This window comes from Oryx dammah, unplaced genomic scaffold (genome assembly GCF_014754425.2).
Source record: "Oryx dammah isolate SB20612 unplaced genomic scaffold, SCBI_Odam_1.1 HiC_scaffold_25, whole genome shotgun sequence".
In the NCBI taxonomy this organism is placed as follows: domain Eukaryota; kingdom Metazoa; phylum Chordata; class Mammalia; order Artiodactyla; family Bovidae; genus Oryx; species Oryx dammah.
The window spans coordinates 92,569,123-92,596,779 of NW_024070209.1; the positions used below are offsets into that span (position 1 = coordinate 92,569,123).

The 27,657-nt window shown below is 40.1% G+C and overlaps 2 protein-coding genes across 2 annotated transcripts; one reads left to right on the plus strand and one right to left on the minus strand.

The window, feature by feature from the left end:
• Window positions 1-1,563: 1,563 nt before the first annotated feature.
• Window positions 1,564-27,134, plus strand: LOC120851957 (olfactory receptor 1N1). Its single transcript, XM_040225060.1, has 2 exons — window positions 1,564-2,068; window positions 26,197-27,134. Exons 1-2 carry the CDS (start codon window positions 1,564-1,566, stop codon window positions 27,132-27,134), a joined length of 1,443 nt encoding a protein of 480 aa, XP_040080994.1.
• On the minus strand, window positions 7,841-8,800 carry LOC120851788 (olfactory receptor 1N2). Its single transcript, XM_040224791.1, has one exon. It carries the CDS (start codon window positions 8,792-8,794, stop codon window positions 7,841-7,843), a length of 954 nt encoding a protein of 317 aa, XP_040080725.1. The 5' UTR covers window positions 8,795-8,800.
• Window positions 27,135-27,657: the final 523 nt, after the last annotated feature.

Genomic DNA, 27,657 nt, shown 5'->3' on the forward strand with positions numbered 1-27,657 from the left:
CATTTAAAGACACCTGTGATTACACTGGGCCCACCAAGATAGTCCAAGGTAATCTCATATTAAAGTCAGATGATTAGCAGCCTCAATTCCACCTGTAGCTTAATTCCTCTCTTGCCATATCCACAGGTTCTGGGTATCAGAACATGGACATCTTTGCAGGTTACTATTTCTGCTTACCATAACCAACTAGCAGGTGTATTAAAAGGTAGGATCCAAAAAGGAGATGAAAGTTCGGGATAGAGCTAAAATTTCACTTATTTTGGCATCTTTTGATAACAGTCCTTATTTTCTTTTAATGAGATGTTATTACGTTACATAGAGAGGAAAGAGAATGTATTAAAAATGATATACTTTGTATATATAGGGCTTCCTTTATAGCTCAGTTGGTAAAGAATCCACCTACAATGCAGGAGACCCTGTTTAATTCCTGGGTCGGGAAGATCTGCTGGAGAAGGGATAGGCTACCCACTCCAGTATTCTTGGGCTTCCCTTGTGGCTCAGCTGGTAAAGAATCCGCCTGCAATGTGGGGGACATGGGTTTGATCCCTGGGTTGGGAAGATCCCCTGGAGAAGGGAGAGGCTACCCATCCCAGTTTTCTGGCCTGGAGAATTCCATGGACTGTACTTTGTATATATAAGATGTTACATCATCTCTTAGCCTCCTATGTAGAAAATGAACCATAAATAAATTTGCATGAAATATTTGCTGGGAGTCAGATTGGTCTTTGTTTCTTAACATAACATAGGATCCCAGAGAACGTACAACCACCAAAGAGGAGGGAGTCTAAATAACATCAAATGGAAATCTGTCTTTCCAGGAAAGTTGGAACAGAGATGTCAGCAAGATTGAGGACAGTGGGGATGAGGAAGAAGAGATTGGAAACATAGGAGACACACACAGATTTCTTAGGGTCTTTAAACCATATTAAGGTTGTTTCACTTCATCTTAAAATCCATGGGAATCCTTTAAGAATTTTTTAACAGGGGAAGTCATTTAGGTTTTCAAAAAAGAAATATAGGTTTTTAAAAGAATCTCTCTTTGGCTGCAGGAGGGAGAATGGATTAACATAATCCAGAGTTTCTTAAGGACCCTCTGTGAATTGAAAAAAATACAAAATATGTGTATATGATGAGTGCTCTTTAGCAAATACAATATTTTTTTATCGTTTCATAAGAAAAGTATAACTGCCATACAAAATCTAACAGTGGTTGTTGAAATCAACTCTTCTAAAGGTTGCTGTGCAATGGTTGATGATCCTCACCACAGAGCACTCATGGGGCAGTAAAATAAATGGCTGCGTCATCATGTACTCACCCTCGGCGACACAGATTCACGAATGCTATTTTGCTAGTGAATCAAGAAAAGGTGGCTCTCTTTCACAGTCCCTCTCTGATAGTTTTTTCTAATCCCCTTATGTGTCAACATATAAGGAGTATATAAGAAATACGTTGTTTCCCACTTCCCAAAATCAGATATATATTTTTTTTACATGACTGCTAAAATTATTTCAGAGACCGTCATATTCTCAACCATTCTTCATCTGCAGCAGACAGGAGAGGAGAATGAGGAGGGAGAACCAGAGCAGCGTGTCCGAGTTCCTCCTCCTGGGACTCCCCATCCGGCCAGAGCAGCAGGGCGTGTTCTTTGCCCTGTTCCTGGGCGTGTACCTGACCACAGTGCTGGGCAACCTGCTCATCGTCCTACTCATCAGGCTGGACCCTCGCCTCCACACCCCCATGTACTTCTTCCTCAGCCACTTGGCCCTCACTGACGTCTCCTTCTCATCTGTCACCGTCCCTAAGATGCTAATGAGTATGCACACCCAGGATCAATCCATCCCCTATGGAGGGTGCATAGCACAGATGTATTTTTTCATACTTTTTACTGATCTGGACAGCTTCCTTATTACCTCCATGGCATATGACCGCTATGTTGCTGTATGTCGCCCCCTTCACTACACCACCTTCATGAGGCAGGAGCTGTGTGCCTTCCTAGTGGCTGGATCCTGGATCCTGTCTGGTGCCAGCTCCCTTTCTCACACTCTCCTCCTGACCCAACTATCCTTCTGTGCTGACCACACCATCCCCCATTTCTTCTGTGACCTTGGTGCTCTGCTCAAATTGTCCTGCTCAGATGTCTTCCTCAATGAGTTGGTCATGTTCACAGTAGGCATGGTGGTCATTACTCTGCCATTCACATGTATCCTGGTATCTTATGGGTACATCGGGGCCACCGTTCTAAGGGTCCCTTCAACCAAGGGAATCTGCAAAGCATTGTCCACGTGTAGCTCCCATCTCTCTGTAGTGACTCTATACTATGGGTCAATATTTGGGCAGTACCTCTTCCCAACACTGAGCAATTTCATTGACAAGGACATCATTGTGGCTCTCATGTACACGGTGGTCACACCCATGTTGAACCCCTTTATCTACAGCCTTAGGAACAAGGACATAAAAGGGGCCCTGAGGAAACTCTGCAGTAGAGCAATGCTTTTCTTCCAGTGACACCCAACTTTTATTTAAATCAGAACATCATTTTGATTCATCTCTTGTATTTGATCTTTCCATTTGAATATAACTCAAACTTAAATGTCTCCAAACCCTAAGAAAAATGATGGCATGTTGTATTTACTTGACAAATGTTCATTGACCAGAATTTCATTCCCTTATTAGCAGTACTCTCCTGGTGTGGATAAAAAGGAACCCTCTGAACTGTTAGAAATGTAAGTTGGTTCAGTAACTATGGAAAACAGGATGGAGGTTTCCCAGAATTTCCATATGATTTAGCAATCCCTCTCCTGGGCATATATCCAAATAAAACTGTAATTCAAAAAGATATATGCACCCCTATTATGTTCATAGCAACACTATTTACAATAGTCAAGACATAGAAACAACCTAAATGTCCACCAACGTTTAGATGAAGGGATAAAGAAGATATGGTATATATATACAATGGAGTACTACTAAGCCATAAAAAAGAATGAAATAACACCCGTAACAGCAACATGGGTGGACCTAGGGGTTATCAATTGTACTTACATGAAATAACTCAGAGAGAGAAAGGCAAATACATATGCTATCTCTTATACATGGAATCTAAAATATAACACAAATGAACTTATTTATGAAACAGAAACAGACTCACAGACATATAGAACAGACTTGTGGTTGCCAAGGAGAAGAGAAATGGGGGAAGGATGGACAGGAGGGTTAGCAGATGTAAACTATTATATATAGAATGGATAAACAGCCATGCCCTATTGTATAGCACAGAGAACTATGTTCAGTACCCTATGATATACCATATAGTAAAGAATAGTTTTAAAATGAATGCAAACTAGTACAGCCACTATGGAGAACAGTGTGGAGAGTCCTTAAAAAACTGGAAATAGAACTGCCTTATGACCCAGCAATCCCACTGCTGGGCATACACACCGAGGAAACCAGAATTGAAAGAGACACGTGTACCCCAGTGTTCATCGCAGCACTGTTTATAATAGCCAGGACATGGAAGCAACCTAGATGTCTATCAGCAGATGAATGGATAAGAAAGCGATGATACATATACACAATGGAGTATTACTCAGCCATTAAAAAGAATACATTTGAATCCGTTCTAATGAGGTGCACAAAACTGGAGCCTATTATACAGAGTGAAGTAAGCCAGAAAGAAAGGCACCAATACAGTATACTAACACATATATATGGAATTTAGAAAGATGGTAATGATAACCCTGTATGTGAGACAGCAAAAGAGACACAGATGTATAGAACAGGCTTTTGGACTCTGGGAGAGGGAGAGGGTGGGATGATTTGGGAGAATGGCACTGAAACATGTATAATATCAGGTAAGAAATGAATCGCCAGTCCAGGTTCAATGCAGGATACAGGATGCTTGGGGCTGGTGCACTGGGATGACCCAGAGGGATGGTATGGGGTGGGAGGAGGGAGGGGGGTTCAGGATGGGGAACAGGTGTACACCTGTGGCAGATTCATGTTGATGTATGGCAAAACCAATACAATATTGTAAAGTAATTAGCCTCCAATTAAAATAAATAAATTTATATTAAAAAATTAAAATAAATAAAATAAATAAATTTAAATTAAAAAAATTTAAAAATGTGTATCTATGTATAACTGAATTACTTTGCTATACTTCAGGGATTAACATGACATTGTAAATCAACTATACTTCAATGAAAAATTAAAAAAAAAACAGTGCTCTCCTTTGGAAACAACTTTTGATCAGAAAATGCTAAATTAATTTTATTACTTATTTCTACAACTTGAGGGCATTAATACAAAAATATACAGGTCATTTAGTTATCTTTTATTTGAGGAGAATTTTGGAAACCGAAATATTTTAGGCCCATAATCTCAGACTTTCACACTCTGAGAATCTAAAGAATTGCCTATATTATTACACTATACTCTTATGCAGACAATGCAGGATTTTCTTTTTGTCTTTATGGGTCTATTAAATCATAGAATCCAAACTGTCACTTAAATAAAAGGAAACGCATAACTTTCTGCCTGTGGTATAAAATGTTACAAAAACAACTCTGACAATAGGAGAACCTGGAGGAGATCCAGACTGGCCAGGTATTTCCCCTTTGCCAGCACAGTGTGCTTGACATTGATTAGCCCCCAAACACAGTCAGCAGTGAAAGCACACTGAATGCTGGCCTCCTTTGTATGTATAATGAAATGCACTAGATTATTCCAGTGCATAATCTCTGAAAACGTCACTGATTTTTGTTAATATCACTGCAGATTCAGCACTCTCTATGCTTCCTGGACTTCTTGCTTTCCCAAATAAAGAATGAAAGCAAGGCTTTTCAAACCTTAACATGCTTAAGGACTCCTGGAAAGCTTGTTAAAACAGAGATTCCTGAATCTATCTCCATGAATTCCAAGTCTGTAGTTGTGGGACGAGATCCAAGAATTTGCATTTCTAACCATCTCCCACACGATGTGGACACTGCAGATTTGTGAACAATGATTTGAAGATCAGTGAAAAATTAAACTATGGAAGTGGTGAGATGCAGGTTTATAACACCTTCCAAGAATTCTGGGAGAGTGGGTAGAGTGAAACAAGAGAAACTTGGATTATTTGGGGAATAGAGTAATCAGTGGTTCATGGTGATATTTTTAGATTAATTCTAGCTAAAGTAAATTCCTTTTTTCAATTTCTAATAGAAAAGGATCTTTCCTGAGCTATCAGATTTTCTTCTCTCTTTCACACACACTACAGACATATCAGACACTGCTGACTGCATATTCAATGAAAAAAATCCAAAGCTTTGAAAAAAATGGCATTGTATGTTCATTGGTAGCTTCTTGTTTACATTAAGCTATGTGGAATTTCAGTGTGACTTGCAATTTTGTTAATGTCACTCAAAAACATTTTAATATTTTATTTTTCAATTTATTTTTCATTTGGAGGAAAATTGCTTTACAAGGTTGTGTTGGTTTCTGCTGTACAACAATGCTAATCAGCCATAATTATACATGTATCCCTTCCTTCCCCTCCCCCATTTTAATATTTTAAACTAACAGTTATTTCACATATGCTGCCAAAAACTGTACATCTGTTATAAAGAATTAGTTGATCTCAGAGCATCTGTACCTCCACAAAGGGACCTTTGAGTTCTTTTTTAATAATTAATTATTTTCGGCTATGCTGGGTCTTCATTGCTTTGCATGGGCTTTCTCTAGGTGCAGCAATCAGGGGCTACGCTGTAGTTGTGGTGTGCAGGTTTCTCACTGCGGTAACTTCTCTTGTTGCAAAGTACAGGCCTCTATACATATGGGCTTCAGCAGCTGTGGCTCAGGTGCTTAGTGGCTCAGGAGCTTAGTTGCTCCAGGCCAGGTGGAGTCTTCCCAGACTAGGGATCAAACCAGTGTCCCCTGTATTGGCAGGCAGATTCTTATCCACTGGACCCCCAGGGAAGTCCCACTTGAGTTCTTGATGGGACACTAAAAGCGTTTTGTTGTATGATGCTATTCATGTCTAAAAGCCCTCATCTACCTTGCCATGTTTCTTGACACAGCACAAAGGATAGAACCTCTCTTGAATCCAATATTATGGGCATGGAGGCTACTTTACCCATCTTTTCCTTTTTTCTTTGTGTGTATGTGTCTGCCCTATGTAAAATGCAATATGTTTATCCAATTTTGTACATAAATATAGGACTAATTAGTATGCAGCCAGCATCTGGAGTGACATTTAAGACTAAGGTGATGTCCCCAACTCTAGTCTGTTTGAGGTATGAAGATGGAAGTAAAGCTTAGTATTTGATACACATGTAGAATATTTTGGTAGCAACTTTCTTTTATTATTCATTTATTTCATTCTTTAAGCTCTGACTTAGGCAATCCCTTAGGTGACTGAAGACAATCTGGCTGTGTTGTCTCTCTTTCCATGGGGTTCAACCTAGATTTCCATTCTTCATGTATTTTTATGGGTATTTTCAAAGTTCATGCTTCTCTTTTCAAAGGAGCAAGCCACAGGCCCTGGGGAACTAAGACAATGGAGCTCTTTAAAACAGATGCTTTGGAGATGTGAAAGTAACCTTGATCAGGCAACTGACACAAGACATTTCAAGTATAGTATAATTGTTACTAAAGTTTCACAACGAATCATTGTGTTAATTCAATAAGAGATCAACTAAAACTTAAAAACTTAAGTGGATTGATGTATTGATGCTGTGTACATTCTATGTATATGTATAGAAGCAGAAATGTAGATATTACAATACAATAAAACTAAATTATTATAGAAAAGGAAAGCTATAAAATACCATGTAAAATAAATCCCATTTATGTAAACATAAAATTTTATGAATCAAAACCATTTTAGAAGGATAAAAAATGAATAACAGAAGTGTGAAGTACTTTGACTGTATTCTTTGTTTTCGTGTCTATGTTAATATATTTGGATTTCCATCATAAAGCAGATTTCATTTTAAAAGCAGCAAATCAAAAAGGAATTTCCACTTAGGAGAAAAATCCCTCTTCACTTCCCAAGCTGTGACTTAACTAGGAGAAGCAAGCTGGAATAAATACTCAGAAAATACATGATAGCTTGAATTGCATTTGTTTGTAGTTAACCTCTTGTCCTAGTAATTCTTTTTATAAACTGCGAATTCTATTTACTATTAATGATAGCTCTTGTGTATTAAATTGAGAAATTAACATCACTAGTAGAGCTTAAGTCTCTAGTCTTATTTCCTGAGAAACTATTAGTTCATTTTTAAACAGCTTTATTGAGGTATATTTAACATATAAACATTGTATGTATTTAAATATTATAAAAAAATAAAATGTACAGCTTGATATTTTGGTACGTATATGTTGTGAAATTATCACCATAGTCAAGTTAACTAATGTATTTATCACCTCCATATAATGGCCATTTTATTTTTGTGTGTTTGGTGAGAAGACTTAATTCAAGAGCCACCTTTTAGTACATGACAAGCACACAATACAGTGTCATTCACTATAGTTATCCTGCCAAATATTTGATCTCAAAAAACTCATTCATCTTGCATAACTGGAACTTTGTACATTATGCTAGGTGAAATAAGTCAGACACAGAAAGACAAATAGTGTATGATTTCACTTACTTGTGGCATCTAACACGGTCAAATCAGAGAAGCAGAGAATAGAATGATGGTCGCCAGGGGCCCAGTGAAAGAATGGAAATGCCTTATTTGTTAAACACCTAATTTTTTAATGTCTTGATAACTTTTCCTTAACTCAGTCTGAGAATAATGGAGCCATTCAAATGATGGAGAGCAGGGATTAATTCAGATACCAAGATTGGCCATCACTGTCATGGTATAAAGATGGTTTTCCCACTGCCAAAGAGTTTACTCAAAGCCTCATTCATATCTTTATTCCTCAAGCTGTATATGAAAGGGTTCAGCATGGGAATAATCACCATATAGAGAATGGCAGCCCTGCTCTCCCTCTCTGCAGAGTGAGTTGATGGAGGAAGTAAATACACACCCATAAGAGACCCGTAGAAGAGCAGGACCACTGTGAGGTGAGAACCACAAGTCGAGAAGGCCTTCCATCGCCCTCCAGGAGATGAGATGCCAAACACAGCCCAGGAAATGCGGACATAGGAGAGGACAATCAGCAGGAGGGGAGCAGCGAGGAACATCAGGCCCATGGTGATGATCATCAGCTCATTAAGGCGGGTGTCTGAGCAGGCAAGCTTCAGGAGAGCACTGGGATCACAGAAGAAGTGGGGCATGGCCTTGTGGGCACAGAAGACCACACGGGTCAGCAACAGTGTGTGTGTCAGTGCAGGACAGTTGGTTAGCACCCAGCATATGCTCAACATTAGTGCACAGAGTTGGGGACTCATAGCTGTGCTGTAATGAAGTGGCTGACAGATGGCCACATAGCGGTCATATGCCATCACTGCCAGAAGTAAGTTGTCAAGGCCACCAAACACAAGGAGAAAATACAGCTGTGCAAAGCACCCAGAATAGGAGATGGTCTGACTCTGAGTATACATGTTGACCAGCATTTTGGGGATGGAGGCAGAAGTGAAGCAGGCATCTGTTATTGATAGGTTGGCCAGAAAGAAGTACATGGGAGTATGGAGGTGAGGGTCAGAGGTGATGGCCAGGATGATGAGCAGGTTTCCCATCATAGTGACCAGGTACATGCCCAGGAAGATGACAAACAGGAGAGTTTGCTCCTCTGGCTGCTCAGAGATCCCTAGAAGGAGGAAGTCTGAAAGGGTGGTTTGGTTCACTCTGCTTCGTTTTCCCATCCTTTGTAGTTTTGCTATCTATGCAGATAAAACACTTCTATGTGTCAATATTTAAGTATTAGATCAATTCACAGATAATATCTGTGTAGCCCAAACTGTTCCAGGAAAAAAAGAAGTGGACCTTGCCCATGAGAATCTCTGGATGTCATTATGATGTGAGAAAATACACATGGAACTTTAGAGAACAGGCAAACCAATACCCATGCAAATTGAACCATGCCTTCATAGCTGTATATAGTAGGGTCCTCAGGAAAGTGATCAGTTTGACCAGAGAAGTCCATGTTGGCAATTGGAGGAGATAAGAATTGAGCATATCCTTAAAGGCAAGATTGGAAAAGTCACTTTTGCTCACCAAGTAAAAAGGAAATACATGATCTTCCTTGCTGCGCCTCCCCCAACACCCACCCCTTGACATACACCATAGACAAGATAATCTATTTCTACTTGCCTCCTCAATCCCTAGAACTCGACGTCACCTATTTAGCTCCACTCCCTGTACTCTTATCTTACTAGGAACATGGATATATGGGCTGAGGCCAGGGAGTGTCATTCTCTGCATCCACAGTAGACAAACAGAACAGGGCTGCCAACCCTTGACCCTCAACACTCTCTCTCCTTTTTCCCTGAACTCTTCCCCTATTGCACATCTAGACATTTGAAAACTGATATTTCTCTCCCACTAGTCTCTTGGACATGAGCATGATCAGTACCTCTTTGTAGATGCTTGCTATGTTCCAGAGAACTTGATGGCACTCTTTTGTTTTTTCAAGTCTGGTAGGTATTATTCTCCACAATTCTGCAAATGGTGCAACTGAGCCTTAGAAATATTTGATGTACTCAAAATCAGAAAGCTAATGAATGTGATTCAACAGCAGGTGTGTCTGACTCCAATGTCTGTGCCTTCCCTCTACACTTGTAGTCTGACTCTCTGATGTTTCTTTTCATCAAAGGGAAGGTAGAAGGAATCAGTGTCTGGTTCTCTGGGCTTGAAAATGGCCACTCTGATCTTCAGTTCTCCTAGGATTTAGAGCAAGCTTGTATAAGATGTCATTTCATGTCCTCCCTAATCTTATTAGATTTTGCCACTGTATTAGTACTCCATTTGTTCTTGGTTTATAGAGAGGCTTCTAATCTTAGGCAGACATTCAGATCGGCTACCCTAGAAACTTTTGCCTGGTCCTTGGGCTGGGAAGGGAGGTGTTTGTACAAGTATGTGTATTTGTCCCCTACCCATCCAGATTCTCTCACCTATCAGAGCATGGATTGGTTTCAAGCATATTCAGATTCTCCAGTTCCCTCTTGTGTGTGGGAAGTTCACAATGAGGAACTCCCTGAGACCTTTCTGACCATGTAAAGCTGGGGTCTATTGAGTCCAGCAGTCATCAGGAATACCTAGAGTGTATAATGAATTTTTCAAACCTGGGAAGACAGGAGCCTTTCTTAGGGTTTTAAAGATCCCTAGAACATCATCCCCAAAGTGCTCATTAGAGCCAACCTCAGTATCCCTTTGCAGCCTATTCTCTAGCCATCCCTGCCAGGGTCCTGGGAGAATAGAGGGCATCTCTTTCCCAGGGGTTAATCTCTCAGATGGGGAACTTGGGGATGAGATTCTGAGGCCTTTAGCTGGGATGCTGTGCACTCCAGCCTGACCAGCAGTCCTCCTGGCAACTCTTGCCTCTGCCCTGGACCATTTAATGCCAGTTTAACCAGGTTCTAGGTTAAACTGGATTGAAGGAGACATTAAGAGCTTAAAATATAATGGTCCTGCTGGTGATTTCTCTAAATGGACTGTAGCCTGCCAGGCTCCTCTGACCATGGGATTATCCAGGCAAGAACACTGTAGTGGGTTGCCATGCCCTCCTCCAGGGGATCTTCCCAATCCAGGGATGGAATCCACATCTCTTATGTCTCCTGCATTGGGAGGCGGGTTCTTTACCACTAGTGACACCTAGGTATTACCTCTCTGAACAGAGTAATGCTAAGAAGCAACTCCCCCAAGTCCTAAACTCTCAGTTACATAAGGCAGCCTATGTAGAACACACCAGCCATAAAATCTGATACATAACCACTGCAAAAATGTAACATCTTCAGTATTGTCATTAATACTAGTAGTACTGGGACTTTCCTGGTGATTCAGTGGTTAAAACTTCACCTTCCAGTGCAGGAGGCATGGATTTCTCCCTGGATGGGGAGTTAAGATCCCACAGGCCTCGGGGTCAAAAAACCAAAGCATGAAACAGAAACAATATTGTAAAAAATTCTATAAAGACTTTAAAAATGGTCCATATAAAATATCTTTAAAAAAATACTGTAGTACTTACTGCACACTTTCATTAAATGATCTCAAGTAATACAAGTTTATTAGGATAAAGAAACTATTGTTATCCCTATTTTACAGATGAGAAAACTGAGGCCCAGTGAAAATAATGACAACCAACTAAATGGAGAGGATGGAATTCCAATCTAGGTCTCCACAATGCTAGAGTCCACTTTTTTTTTTTCTTTTTGGAGACAGATAGTGCAGGGTGTAGCGTTGGCAGACTGGAAAGGAAACAGAAGTAGAAAATCAGAACTTGGATGGAGACCTAGAGATGGAGAGTGTACACAGGGGAAGGAAAGAAGGAAGAAAGGATAGAGTGGCTTGAGTCCATGCTCTTAACCACTGCACTTTGTCCCAGTATCATTGTTGATTTTAATCATCAGCAATATCATTGGTACAGAATAATCTCATTTTCCACGTGAAAATCTCATTTTCTCTGTGTGTGCCTTTGGTTACTAGCAAAATCAACTACTTTTTTATTTCATTTGATTTTTAACCATGAGTAATTATTTTTCAAATTATCCTGTTAATATATTTGTCTTTTTCCTACTGGGGTGTTTGTGCTTTTAAAATGGATATTAGGTGCAATAAAACAAAATTAAAACATTTTATTTGGGGTGTTTTTTATGTCCTTGCCATTGAATATTTATAGAAGTTTTAAAAAATTAATTAATTAATTTTAATTGGAGGTTAATTACTTTACAATATTCTGGTGGTTTTTGCTATACATTGACATGAATCAGCCATGGGTGTACGTGTGCCCCCCATCCTGAACTCCCCTCCCAGCTCCCTCCCCATCCCATACCTCTGGGTTGGCCTAGTGCACTGGCTTTGAGTGCCCTGTTTCATGCATCAAACTTGGACTGTTCATCTATTTTTTTAAATATAAATTTTTATTTTAATTGGAGGTTAATTACATTAAAATATTGTATTGCTTTTGCCACACATCAACATGAATCCGCCACGGGTATACATGTGTTCCCCATCCTGACCCCCCTCCCTCCTCCCTCCCTGCACCATCCCTCTGGGTCATCCCAGTGCACCAGCCCCAAGCACCCAGTATCATGCATCGATCCTGGACTGGCGATTCATTTCATATATGATATTATACATGTTTCAATGCCATTCTCCCAAATCATCCCACCCTCTCCCTCTCCCACATTGAAAGAGACACGTATACCCCAATGTTCATCACAGCACTGTTTATAATAGCCAGGACATGGAAGCAGCCTAGATGTCCATCAGCAGATGAATGGATAAGAAAGCTGTGGTACATATACAAAATGGAGTATTACTCAGCCATTAAAAAGAATACATTTGAATCAGTTCTAATGAGGTGGATGAAACTGGAGCCTATTATACAGAGTGAAGTAAGCCAGAAAGAAAAACACCAATACAGTATACTAATGCATATATATGGAATTTACAAAGATGGTAATGATAACCCTGTATGCAAGACAGCAAAAGAGACACAGATGTATAGAATAGTCTTTTGTTCATCTATTTTTATAGAAGATTTTAAAATTATTTTTTAGTCGAAATTGACAGATATTTAGCTTTGTATTTTTCCCCATTACTTTTATACTAAAAAGTCCTTTCCATCCTGTAGATCAAGGAAATTCCACTTAGTTCTTTCTTCTAGTTTTAAACACCACACTATGTTTTTCATTTACTTGCAATTTATGTTGCTGTGGGGTGAGAAAAAAGTACCTAGCTTTACTTTTAATTTTTCACACATAGCTAATTTGATTGAGGACATGAGAAGCAGGTGACAGAGGATGAGATTGGATGGCATCATCGATTCAATGGACACGAGTTTGAGCAAACTCAGGGAGATAGTGAAGGACAGGGAAGCCTGGTGGGCTGCAGTTCATGGGGTCACAAAGAGTCAGCAGACATGACTGAGCGACTAACAGCAGCAACAGTTTTATCAGTACCACTCTTTAGTAACTCACGCATTCTCCATTTGTTTGTTAGGTCTGAACACCTATACCTGGCCTTTCCATATGTATCTGGGCTACTTACAGCACAGCAGCTGACTTCAGAAATGGGGCATTTTGAGAGCAAACCATCTGAGAAGTCATAACAGAACCTGTAAGGTCTTCATAAAATCTAGCTTTGGAAATCTGAGAATCTCGCTTTCACTGTCTTCTATAGAGCAATCAATCACTAAGGCCAGCCCAGTAATTAAGGGAAAGAAGTAAAGCTTCACCCCTCCATAGGAAAAATAGGAAAGAATTTGGGATCCTCTTTCATTTAGCACAGCCTGCTCTCTTGACTCAAATTATTTATATTCTTCCCAGATTCAGAATAGACTTGTTTCTTCCAAAAAGCTTCAGAATCCACCTGGACTACAGACTTGTCTAACTCAATGAAACTATGAGCCATGCAGTGTAGGGCCACCCATGACGGACAGCCACCCAAGATGGATGGTCATGGTGGAGAGTTCTGATAAAACATGGCCCACAGGAGAAGGGAAAGGAAAGGCACTTCAGTATTCTTGCCTTGAGAATCCCATGAACAGTAAGAAAAGGCAAAAAGATAGGAACTGAAAGATGAACTCCCCAGGTCGGTAGGTGCCCAATATGCTACTGGAGAACAGTGGAGAAATAACTCTGGAAAGAATGAAGAGATGGAGCCAAAGCAAAACAATGCCTAGTTTTGCATATGACTGTTGATGGAAGTAAAGTCCTATGCTGTAAACAACAATATTGCATAGGAAACTAGAATGTTAGATCCATGAATCAAGGTAAATTGGAAGTGGTCAAGCAGGAGATGGCAAGAGTGAACACTGACATTTTAGTAAAGTGAACTAAATCAACTGGAAAGGGTGAATTTAACTCAGATGACCATTATATCTACTACTGTGGGAAAGAATCCCTTAGAAGAAATGGAGTAGCCCTCATAGTCAACAAGAGTCCAAAATACAACACTTGGGTATAACCTCAAAAACGACAGAATGATCTCTGATCATTTCCAAGGCAAACCATTCAATATCACAGTAATCTACACCTGCCAGTAATGCTGAAGAAGCTGAGGCTGAACAGTTTTATGACGACCTACAAGAACTTCTAGAACTAACACACAAAAAAGATGTCCTTTTCATCATAGTGGACTGGAATGCAAAAGAAGGAAGTCAAGAGATACCTGGAGTAACAAGCAAATTTGGCCTTGGAGTACAAAAGGAAGCAGGGCAAAGGTTAACAGAGTGTTGCCAAGAGAACACACTGGTCATAGCAAACACCCTCTTCCTACAGCACAAGAGAAGACTCTACACATGGACATCACCAGATGGTCAATACTGAAATCAGATTGATTACATTCTTTGCAGCCAAAGATGGAGAAACTCTATACAGTCAGCAAAAACAAGATCGGGAAACAACTGTTGCTCAGATCATGAACTCCTTATGCCAAATTCAGACTTAAATTGAAGAAAGTGGGGAAAATCACTAGACCATTCAGGTATGACCTAAATAAAATCCCTGATGATTATACAGTGGAAGTGAGAAATACATTCAAGGGATTAGATCTGGTAGACAGAGTGCCTGAAGAACTGTGGATAGAGGTTTGTGACATTGTACAGGAGGCAGGGATCAAGACCATTCCTGAGAAAAAGAAATGCAAAAAGGCAAAACGGTTGTCTGAGGAGGCCTTACAAATAGCTGAGAAAAGAAGAGAAGTGAAAAGCAAAGGAGAAAAGGAAAGACATACCCATTTGAATGTGGAGTTCCAAAGAGCAAAGACAGATAAGAAAGCCTTCCTCAGGGATCAGTGCAAAGAAGTAGAGGAAAACAATAGAATGGGAAAGTCTAGAGATCTCTTCAAGAAAATTAGAGATACCAAGGGAACATTTCATGCAAAGATGGGCTCGATAAAGGACAGAAATGGTCTGGACCTAACAAAAGCAGAAGACATTAAGAAGAGGTAGCAAGAATACACAAAAGAACTATACAAAAAAGATGTTCATGACCGTGATAACCATGATGGTGTGATCATCACCTATAGCCAGATGTCCTGGAATGCAAAGTCAAGTGGAACTTAGGAAGCAGTCCTATGAACAAGGCTAGTGGAGGTGATGGAATTCCAGTTGAGTGATTTCAAATCCTAAAAAATGATGCTGTGAAAGTGCTGGACTCAATATGCCAGAAAATTTGGAAAACTCAGCAGTGGCCACAGGACTGGAAAACGTCAGTTTTCATTCCAATCCCAAAGAAAGGCAATGCCAAAGAACCCTCAGACTATCGCACAATTGCACTCATCTCACACACTAGCAAAGAAATACTCAAAATTCTCCAAGCCAGACTTCAACAGTACATGAACCATGAACATCCAGATGTACAAGCTGGTTTTATTTTTTTTAATACAAATTTATTTATTTTAATTGGAGGTTAATTACTTTATAATATTGTATTGGTTTTGCCATACATCAAGCTGGTTTTAGAAAAGGCAAACGAACCAGAGAGCAGATTGCCAACATAAATTGGATCATGGAAAAAGCAAGAGAGTTCCAGAAAAATATCTACTTCTGCTTTATTGACTATGCCAAAGACTTTGACTATGTGGATCAGAACAAACTGTGGAAAATTCTTCAAGAGATGGGAATACCAGACCATCTCATCTGCCTTCTGAGAAATCTGTATGCAGATCAAGAAGCAACAGTGAGAACTGGACATGGAACAACAAACTGGCTCCAAATCGGAAAAGGAGTACGTCAAGGCTATATACTGTCACCCTGCTTATTTAACTTATATGCAGAGCACATCATGTGAAATGCTGGATGGATGAAGCATAAGCTGGAATCAAGATTGCTGGGTGAAATATCAATAACCTTAGATATGCAGATGACACCACCCTTATGGCAGAAATCAAAGAAGAACTAAAGAGCTTCTTTTTTTTTTAATTTATTTATTTTTTATTTTACTTTACAATTCTGTATTGGTTTTGCCATACATTGACATAAAGAGCTTCTTGATGAAAGTGGAAGAGGAGAGGGAAAAAGTTGGCTTAAAACTCAACATTTAGAAAATGAAGATCATAGCATCTGGACACATCACTTCATGGGAAATAGATGGGGAAATAATGAAAACAGTGAGAGACTATTTTCTTGGGTTCCATAATCACTGCAGATGGTGACGGCAGCCATGAAATTAAAAGATGCTTGTTCCTTGGAAGAAAAGCTATGACCAACCTAGATAGCATATTCAAAAGCAGAGACAATACTTTGCCAACAAAGACCCATCTAGTCAAAGCTATGGTTTTTCTAGTAATCATGTATGGATCTGAGAGCTGGACTATAAAGAAAGCTGACACCAAAGAATTGATGTTTTGAACTGTGGTGTTGGAGGAGACTCTTGAGAGTCCCTTGGACTGCAAGGAGATCAAACCAGTCAATCCTAAAGGAAATCAGTTCTGAATATTCACTGGAAGGATTGATGCTGAAGCTGAAACTTCAATACTTTGGCCATCTGATGTGAAGAACTGACTCATTGGGAAAGACCCTGATGCTGGGAAAGATTGAAGGCAGGAGGAGAAGGGGACGACAGGGATGAGATGGTTGGATGGCATCACTGACTCAATGGACATGAGTTTGAGCAAGCTTTGGAGTTGCTGATGTACATGAACACCTGGCTTGCTGCAGTCCATGGGGTCGCAAAGAGTCAGACATGACTGAGTGACTGAACTGAACTGAAAAAGCTTCAGAATCTCATTCCATCGCAACATGAGGTCAAGGTCCAAGATCTTGTCATCTAAATGAGGTCCAAGTGGAAAAAGGTCTCCTTAGATGCACCCCTTTATGTATTGTTCCTTTCAGTCTGAAGACCTTGGATTTTATTTCCTCTACACATATACCCAATACAAGAGTGATACAGACATGGGATAACTACAATGGAAATCATCTGGAAGTGGGAGCAAGCGGGAAATTCAAACCTGTGTTTCATTCATTCTCATTGCTGCTGATATTCATTAATGGAAATTACCATAATTCATCTAATCTATTGTTGATAGCTATTTAGGTGATTTTCAGTTTGGTATTTTATAAATAGTGCTGGTATAAACATTTTTATCCAGACCTCTCGAGGAATGTGTGTACACATTTTGGTTGGATATATGTTTAATAGTAGAACTGGGGAATCCTAGGTTTTGCATGGTTCAGCTTTAGTTTTTCAGAGTGATTGTTCTATGGTGTTGACAGTGGTTATGAGATTCTGGTTGCTCCAATCTCACTAATATTTGGTACAGTCTTTTTCATTTTAGCTATTCTGATAGATGTGTAGTAGTAACACATTGTAGGTTAAATTTAAGCTGTCCTGATGACTAATGAGGTTGAAAACATTTTCATGTGTTTTAAAAAATATTTGATATTACATTCTGATATATATATATATAATTTTTATTTTTACTTTATTTTACAATACTGTATTGGTTTTGCCATACATTGACATGAATCTGCCAGGGGTGTACGTGAGTTCCCAATCCTGAACTCCCCTCCCACCTCCCACCCCATATCATCTCTCTGGATCATCCCCGTGCACCAGCCCCAAGCATCCTGTATCCTGTATCAAACACAGACTGGCATTCTGATATATTTTTTAATGTCTTTTGGAGTTTGTTTCTATTCCTTGATTTGAAAAGGGTCTTATATATACATACTGGTATACAATATTTTGTGAAATGCATGCATGACACGTCTCCTTCTTGCCTGTGCGTTGACTTTTCACTCTCTTACTGGTGCCTTTTGAAAAACAGAAGTTCTTAATTTTATTTTAATTTTTTAATTATTTTTTTTAGAAATTCTTACTTTTAATATGGTCCCACTTATTTATTTACTTTCAGTTATTCTGTTTGTGTCCTATTTAAGAGATAGCTGCATACTTCTTGATTAGGAAGATATTTGTGTTTTCATCTGAAATTTTGTTGTTTTGTCTTTTATTTGTATATGAATCTAGTTGGAACTGATTTTTTATACAGCATGAGGTCAGGATCAAATTAATTATTTTTCATTTGAATATCCTATTAACTGACAATTTTGTGAAAAACATAAATTTGAAGTGCTAACTACAATGAATTTTGTACTGGAACTGCCTGGAAGCCCTGTGTTTATAGAAGGAGCTGTCGATTTTGAGTTTCACTGTAGGATTATCTGGCTGGGAAAACTTTCGGGGGAAGGCCAATGCCAGTATCTTTAGTTTTTTTCTGCTCAGCTACTTGAATGTCAAAGAAATTCTTACACTATTCTGTATTCACGATATAGGTCTTTAGGTTTCAGGATTCATCATTTGGTGTTATACATAGTCATGTATATATTTTTCTGGGCTTTATTTTTCTGGGCTCTAAAATCACTGCAGATGGTGACTGCAGCCATGAAATTAAAAGATGCTTACTCCTTGGAAGGAAAGTTATTAAAAAGCAGAGACATTACTTTGTCAACAAAGGTCCATATAATCAAGGCTATGGTTTTTCCAGTGGTCATGTATGGATGAGAGTTGGACTATAAAGAAAGCTGAGCACTGAAGAATTGATGCTTTTGAACTATGGTGTTGGAGAAGACTCTTGAGAGTCCCTTGGACTGCAAGGAGATCCAGCCAGTCCATCCTAAAGGAGATCAGTCCTGGGTGTTCATGGGAAGGACTGATGTTGAAGCTGAAACTCCAATACTTTGGCCACCTGATGTGAAGAGCTGACTCATTGGAAAAGACCCTGATGCTGGGAAAGATTGAGGGCAGGAGGAGAAGGGGACAACAGAGGATGAGATGGTTGGATGGCATCACCGACTCGATGGACATGGGTTTGGGTGGACTCCAGGAGTTGGTGATGGACAGGGAGGCCTTGCGTGCTGCAGTTCATGGGGTCGCAAAGAGTCTGACACGACTGAGAGACTGAAGTGAACTGATAGTCATGTAAGGGCTTCCCACGTGGTGCTAGTGGTAAAAAAAAAAAAAACCGCCTGCCAATGCAGGAGAGGTGGGTTCCCTCCCTGGATCAAGAAGATCCCTTGGGAAAGGAAATGGCAACCCACTCCAGTATCCTTGCCTGGGGAATCCTATGGATGGAGGAGCCTGGTAGGCTATGTCGATAGGGTTGCAAACAGTCGGTCATGACTGAAGAACTTAGCACGCACGCACACACACACACATGCACAGAGTCATTGAAAAGGCTTCCCTGGTGGTGCTAGTGGAAAAGAACCTGTCTGCCAATGCCTGGTGGCTCAGATGGTAAAGAATCTGCCTGCAATGCAGGAGACCTGGGTTCGATCTCTGGGTTGGGACGATCCCCTGGAGGTGGGCATGGCAACGCACTCCAGTATTCTTGCCTGAAAATCCCTATGGACAGAAGAGCCTAGTGGGCTGCAGTCCATGGGGTCACAAAGAGTAGGACTCGACTGAGCAACTAAGCACAGCACAGCCAGTGCAGGAGACACAAGAGAGTTGGGTTTATCCCTGGGTGGGGAAGATGCCCTGGAGGAGGGCATGGCAACTCACTCCAGATTCTTGCCTGGAGAATCCCCATGGACAGAGGAGCCTGGAGGGCTACAGTCCATAGGGTTGCACAGAGCTGGACATGACTGAACTTAGCACCCATGCACATAGTCATATAACTCTTGTTTTTGTATATGATTCACTAATCTGAATTTTATGTGACAACTCCTAGTCACAACTTCTCCAGAAAGTAAAACTACCAACTTCTGCTGAGATAGAAGAAGACAGTATTCCAGTAGTGAGGAGTGAAAACTAGAATCTAGAGATTCAATTTCTGAAATAGCTATCACCTCTGAGTTTATTCATATACCCAGAGCTCCCAGTTTCTGTTTTTTGTGGATTCTTCAGTATTGAAAAAATTGATTATTTTATTTCATCTACCACCAGCTTAGTACCTAGCTTCTTCATGTCTGTTAACCCATTCACCACTGTCAAAGATAAATTACGCATGTGGAGTTAAAGAAGCAAGGAAGACTTTATTCAAGAATACTGCAATTGGAGAGACAGACTGAAGTCAATTCTGCTGAAACAAAAGGCAGGGGGATTTATAAGAGCTGGGATTAGCTAATGGAAAAGTATTGGAGGATGTTATAAAGAAGGTAGGTCAGAGATATAGGCCATCTATTAATATGCTTGCTAATTGGCATCTGTTGAAGTTAGGTTCCCACCCTTTCACAGAGACTGGGAGACAGGGGTGTTATCTTTATTGATAATTACATTTCAAAGAGATAGCTCCCAGAACCTTGAGAAAGACATTCTTAAGGTATAAGAACTAGTATAACAGACAAGAGCCTGGAAGATTTACAGTCCAAAAGGGCAAAGAAAGAATTTTAAAACACAATTTTTCTAAAGTAGATGTTCTTAAAAATGGGAGGTCAGCAGTCTAGTCAGGAAAAAACTGTCTAACATTTAGTCAAGTTGAGGAAAGAAAGAGCATTTTGATCACCACTCACTTATCCCTTTGCTTTCCAACTTTTGAAATTTTACTATTGTTTACTTTCCACTCTTCTCTGCCCTCATGGGTTTTATGTCTTTTTTAAAAAGTCACTTTACTTCTAGTAGGTTTGAGGGGACCATAAAATTGAATGCATGGCTCTAATATAACATCTTTAACCAGAAGTTCAAGAATTCTTTAAGTATGTCGTATGCCACTAAACTGCACATGTGAATACAGGCAGTTTCTGGATTTCTTTAAAGGAGGAGCTTCAGTCCAGTTCAGTTCAGTCACTCAGTCGTGTCCGACTCTTTGCGACCCCATGAGTCACAGCACGCCAGGCCTCCCTGTCTATCACCAACTCCCGGAGTTCACTCAGACCCGCGTCCATCGATTCAGTGATGCCATCCAGCCATCTCATCCTCTGTTGTCCCCTTCTTCTCCTGCCCCCAATCCCTCCCAGCATCAGAGTCTTTTCCAATGAGTCAACTCTTCCCATGAGGTGGCCAAAATACTGGAGTTTCAGCTTTAGCATCATTCCTTCCAAAGAAATCCCAGGGCTGATCTCCTTCAGAATGGACTAGTTGGATCTCCTTGTGGTCCAAGGGATTCTCAAGAGTCTTCTCCAGCACCACAGTTCAAACGCATCAATTCTTCAGCGCTCAGCCTTCTTCACAGTCCAACTCTCACATCCATACATGACTACTGGAAAAATCATAGCCTTGACTAGACGGACCTTAGTTGGCAAAGTAATGTCTCTGCTTTTGAAAGGAGGAGCTTAGGGGCAGGAATCTTGTTGCAAGGGGGCAGCTAGGAGACCTCTTTACATAGAAAGTGGCATTTTTGTCATGGACTGCTATTACAAATCAATACAAGTAACACCAATCCTTAATGCTACCATTTAACAAGAGAAAGAAGTAAAGCTTCCAAGTTGTTTTAATGAAGCCAACACTGTACTAATTTGATCTATTATATGAGATACAGAGGAGAAACTGGGCAATTATGACTGTTCTAACAAGGCTCTGGGGAACTCTTTCCCATGACGCCCTGTCTACATATGGCCAATGTAGAGCCCTGTTCAATCTCTTCCTGGTATAGTCTGATGAGTCCTCTCCAGTTCTCAGTCCCTTGTTCAGGTTTCAAAATATAAAATATTTCAAAATTTCTGTAGACCTGAGTGGGGTCACTATACCGTGTGCTGCTGCTGCTGCTAAGTCACTTCAGTCGTGTCCGACTCTGTGCGACCCCATAGACGGCAGCCCACCAGGCTCCCCCATCCCAGGCAAGAGTACTGGAGTGGGGTGCCATTGTCTTCTCTGGTACCATGTGCCCCAGACAATCTTAAATACTCTTCATTCTGGGCTTCTCTGTTCCAGTTGGCAAAGGTAACTGTGATTGCTCTAACTTCCCCTTCACACCTAGCTGTGGCTTGGCTCTGCAATCTTTTGCTGATTTCTTGGGCTCCTTACTGGAAATTCTGATATTTCTTTCTCTCCTTTCCTCACCCTAAACTTGTTTATAACATCAGTTGAGCAATCTGACTTATGTTTCTGAATATTTGCCAATTGTATTTATTATTCTTGATCCTAAATCCTGATTCCACATAATCCCATCACAAAGGTCGTCAGGAAGAATCTGAGCTCTTTCCTCCTTCCTTCCAAATTAAGGATAACCATAGTGCCTTCTTCCTGGTAACTGGTATAGCAGTAAGAAGAGAAATGAGACAAAGAGTTGCAAACTAGTAAGCCCTGCTTTTGGAAAAATCCTCTCCGTCAAGGCCAAGCCATGTTTTACCTGTTGGCAGACACAGGAGGTGAAGAAGCAGCAGAAGTAAGTAAAGGGAACTTATCACTCTGGGGTGACAAAGCCAGAGGTTGGCCCAAAGATCTGGAGCTGCTCATTTTTGTCTCTAAGAGCTGTAGAGTTTTTTGAGATTATAGTCAGGATGAAGGCTGAGAAAGTCTTTTAGGGAAGGAAGAATCAAAGAATAGGAGAACAGAATCAAAGGATAAGGCCCTTGATAGAAAAAAAAAAAAAAGACGAAGGTAAAAAGCAGGGTTGACAATGGAGACTTTTAGACCCTTTGTTAAGGATTTTGAAAATTTTCTGATGTTAAATGGTCAGTGCTATTGATGAAGAGAGCACTAAGGGAATAACCTGATTCAGGCATTACACGCTGACAGATATAGTGAAACAAATGCAACTCCATCCTAAGATAACTTACAGTCCCCTTGAGAAGCTTTGTGGGGATGAGTAGACTTTCTCACTAAAGGCAAGGTCTGCAGTCAGGAAAGCATAAAATTGTCTAGCCACTCAATCTGTATCACTCTCCTCTCAATGAGATACACAGTCATTTGGGTCTTAAGAATCTGTCACTTTCCAGAACACGGTTATTAGAATGTGCCCAGTCAGGAGAGTCCAATCTTTGTGAGGCATCGTATTCTCCATGGAAAGATGGAGTAGGAGAAAAATAACTTAGTTTGTGGTTTTATGATCTCTTGGGAAAAGTTATATAGTTCTGAGATACATTCCTAAATTAGTATAAGGTTCAGGAATAAATAAATATGCAATAGTGTTGAGATATTCTTCATGTTCAAGAAGTATTCACTCCAAAATAAGAATAATGTTTCAGTAAATCTTCTTGTCCATCTATAGGTAAGTTTTTCTTTAAGTGTGGAGTTTGAATAGAAGTTAAGAATAGGAACATATTTAGATCTGCAAGATACTGATAACAAAAAAATAATAATAAAAAAGATAACTGACTAAACAGAAAGGGCACTAGTCAGAGAGGCTGCATATCCTGGTTGTCATACCATCTTCCTCTAAAGCACAGTGTAAATTATTTCAATAACTTTATTTTTGAACTTTAGCTTACTCATCTGTGAATCAAATGGAAGAGTTAAGCAAAATTATTTACTCTTAGTCTCTGAAAAAGTGAAAGTATTAATCACTCAGTTGTGTCCAACTTTTTGTGACCCATGGATTATAGCCTGCCAGGCTCCTCTGTCCGTGGAATTCTTCAGACAAGAACGCTGGAGTGGATCCTCCTTTCTTTCTCCAGGGGACCTTTCGGACCCTGGTATAGAACCCGGGTCTCCTGCATTGCAGGGAGAGTCTTACCATCTGAGCCACGAGGGAAGCCCTTCTTAGTCTCTGCTGAGCATTAAAATACTTGAGGAGAATTGTTTTTGTTTTTAAATAATACCCAGTATTTAAACTGGGTAGCCAGACTATATCCTAAAAATTTTAACTCAGTAAATCTGGGTAAGTCTGAAGGGTCTGTACTTTTTAAAGTGTCTCACTTGGTTATGATTGTGACCAATGTTTGGGGGTCTCTAGACCGCATGATCTTGTATGTGTGTGCACTCAGTCACTCATTCATGCCCAACTCTTCGTGACCCCAGGGACTGCAGCTCCGCAGGCCCCTCTGTCTATGGGACTTTCCTGACAAGAATACTGAATTGGGGACCATTTCCTCCTCCAGGGGATATTCTTGACCCAGGGATTGACTCTGCATCTTCTTTGACCCCTGTATTGGCAGCTGGATTCTTTAACAACTGAATCACCCAGGAATGCCATATGATCTTGTAGGTTCTGTCTAGTGCTTAAATTTTATTGTTCTTTTATGAAAAATAAGTATATAAGATAGAAAAACCACAAGTGAGGTTAAAGATTCTAAAATAGAAATACTGAGAGATAAAATATAAAGGTGATAAAATAAAATATAAATAGAAAACCACTTTCTCTCTAATGCTAACATCTAATGCTATGGGTTTGAATTCTAGCTCCAATATTTACAAATTGTTGGTGCAAATGATTCAAGTATCCTTAGCCTCAGTTTTCTTCAACACACAGTCTTAAGCATAACAATCTCTCCTTCCTTGTTTTGTTTAAGGGCTAAAGCAGACAGTCTGTATGAAGTGCTTAGTTGAGCACCTGACATGTAACAAGTGGACACAAATGTTAGCTGCAGGATGACCCTATGCCAATGGTAAAAACTGAAAGGCAGGGAAAAAACGCACTCCATAATTTCAAAGGGAACCCTCTTACACTGTTGGTGGGAATGCAAACTAGTACAGCCACTACGGAGAACAGTGTGGAGATTCCTTAAAAAACTGCAAATAGAACTGCCTTATCACCCAGCAATCCCACTGCTGGGCATACAGACCGAGGAAACCAGAATTGAAAGAGACACATGTACCCCAGTGTTCATTGCAGCACTGTTTATAACAGCCAGGACATGGAAGCAACCTAGATGTCCATCAGCAGATGAATGGATAAGAAAGCTGTGGTAATATACACAATGGAGTATTACTCAGCCATTAAAAAGAATACATTTGAATCCATTCTAATAAGGTGGATGAAACTGGAGCCTATTATACAGAGTGAAGTAAGCCAGAAAGAAAAACACCAATACAGTATACTAATGCATATATATGGAATTTAGAAAGATGGTAATGATAACCCTGTATGTGAGACAGCAAAAGAGACACAAATGTATAGAACAGGCTTTTGGACTCTGTGGGAGAGGGAGAGGGTTGGATGATTTGGGAGAATGGCATTGAAACATGTATAATATCATATATGAAATGAATCACCAGTCCAGGCTTGATGCATGATACTGGATGCTTGGGGCTGGTGCACTGGGACGACCCAGAGGGATGGTACGGGGAGGGAGGAGGGAGTGGGGTTCAGGATGGGGAACACGTGTACACCTGTGGCGGATTCATGTTGATGTATGACAAAACCAATACAATATTGTAAAGTAATTAACCTCCAATTATTTAAATATAAATAAATTTATATTTAAATAATGCAAACATTAAACCACAAAAAGTAAAAAAAAAAGACAAAAATAAAAAATACAATCATATTTTTCATGTTGTTTCATACTCTAAACTTTTTCCCATGTCAATAATAAACAGAGATGTCATTTAAAAAAAAAAGAAAATAATGCCCTGCACTCTAAAATGAGATATTGTGAGGGCTTTAAAAACAATTTTTTGTGGAATTCAGGCGCTATCAACAGATTATAAGATTTAGCTCACCTCCAGCTACTCGTGGATCCAGGCTACTAAAAATTCAATGCATGATACTGGGTGCTTGGGGCTGGTGCACTGAGGTGACCCAGAGGGATGGTACAGGGAGGGAGGAGGGAGGGGGGTTCAGGATGGGGAACACGTGTATACCTATGGCGGATTCATGTTGATGTATGGCAAAACCAATACAATATTGTAAAGTAATTAGCTTCCAACCAATACAGAATTGTAAAGTAAAATAAAAAAGAAAAAAGAAAAAATAGAAAAAAAAAGAAAAGAAAAAATAAATAAATAAATTTATATTTTTTAAAAAATGATGACACTGATACAGGGCTACAGAAGTAGACCAAAAGTTTGTAAGACTGAAGCTGAATATGCCCAGAAACTCCCTAAAAGAATCATGTTTGTATAAAAGATTGACCAGAAGGAAGACAGAGGAAAGAAAAAAACTATAATATTTGTAAGGAGGAAAGAAAGAAGTATGGTCAGATTGGAGGTGAAGTCGAGATTGGGGATGAAAATGAAATAAAAAGGAGATTTGGGAGTTGGAAAATTTGACAGACAGCACAGGCAGAGTTCTAGAAGAAATATAGTTTTCTAACTCTCCTTCCTACCTTCCAGGTGCAGCAGAGTCATGGAAAACCAAACCAGCATTTCTGAATTTTTCCTGCGAGGAATATCTGGCTCGCCAGAGCAACAGCAGTTATTCTTTGGAATTTTCCTGTGTATGTATCTTGTCACCTTGACGGGAAATGTGCTCATCATCCTGGCCATCGGCTCTGACCCACACCTCCACACCCCCATGTATTTCTTTTTGGTCAACCTGTCTTTTGTTGACATAGGTTTAACATCCTCCACAGTAACCAAGATGCTGGTAAATGTACAGACACAACTTCATACCATCTCTTATGTTGGCTGCCTCACACAGATGTACTTCTTTCTGATGTTCGGTGATCTGGACAGCTTCTTCCTGGCCATGATGGCATATGATCGCTATGTGGCCATTTGCCACCCTCTCCACTACTGCACGGTTATGAGTCTGCGAGTCTGTGCCCTGCTGCTTGCACTGTGTTGGATCCTCACCCACATCGTTGCCTTGACTCACACCCTCCTCATGTCTCGGCTTTCCTTCTGTGTTGTTGGGGAAATAACTCACTTTTTCTGTGACATAGTTCCTGTCCTGAAGCTGTCCTGTTCTGACACCCACATCAATGAGTTGATGGTTTTTGCCTTAGGAGGCACCGTGCTCATGGTCCCCTTCATATGCATTGTCATCTCCTACATTCACATTGTATCTGCCGTTCTGAGGGTCCGAACGCCGGGTGGGGGTGGCAAGGCCTTTTCCACCTGCAGTTCCCATCTCTGTGTCGTCTGTGTCTTCTATGGGACCCTCTTCAGTGCTTATCTGTGTCCTCCATCCGTTGCCTCTGAAGACAAGGACATTGCAGCAGCTGCAGTGTACACTCTAGTGACCCCCATGCTGAACCCCTTCATCTACAGCCTACGAAACAAGGACATGAAGGTGGCCCTTAAGAGGCTCCTCAGTCATAGGAGAATTACTGCTTCCTAGTAATAATTAGTGATAGTAACTTTCAGTGAAAAGACATAGACTTGGAGTCAAACTTGGCTTCAGTTTTGATCTGCCCCACAATAGTCGTAAAGGTTACCTAACCTCGCTGAACCTTAGACTTCTCATTGATAAAGTGGAAATATAATCTCTATTTAATAATGTGACTTGGAGAATTAACTAAGATAAACTACAAAATGTGCGTAGTATACTGACTCATAATAGGATGTTTTTAATAAATGATGGCTATCATTATTAGCATCATTCTCTATCTTCACCCCTCTTTCATTGAAAAGGTATAAAAATCTTTTCTTAGAGATCCATTCATTAAACAAATATACACCAGACACCTACTATGTGGGGGGAGGTTTAATAAGTTCTGGGAATAGAACCTTGAACAAGACATTGACCTTGATTTCATGACACTTTCATTCTAGGTTGTTAATTTGTCAATCATAAAAACTGGGGGTCATCTCTATGTTTATAGCACTAAGTGGAGGGTTTGGACAAAAGAAATAAAGAATAG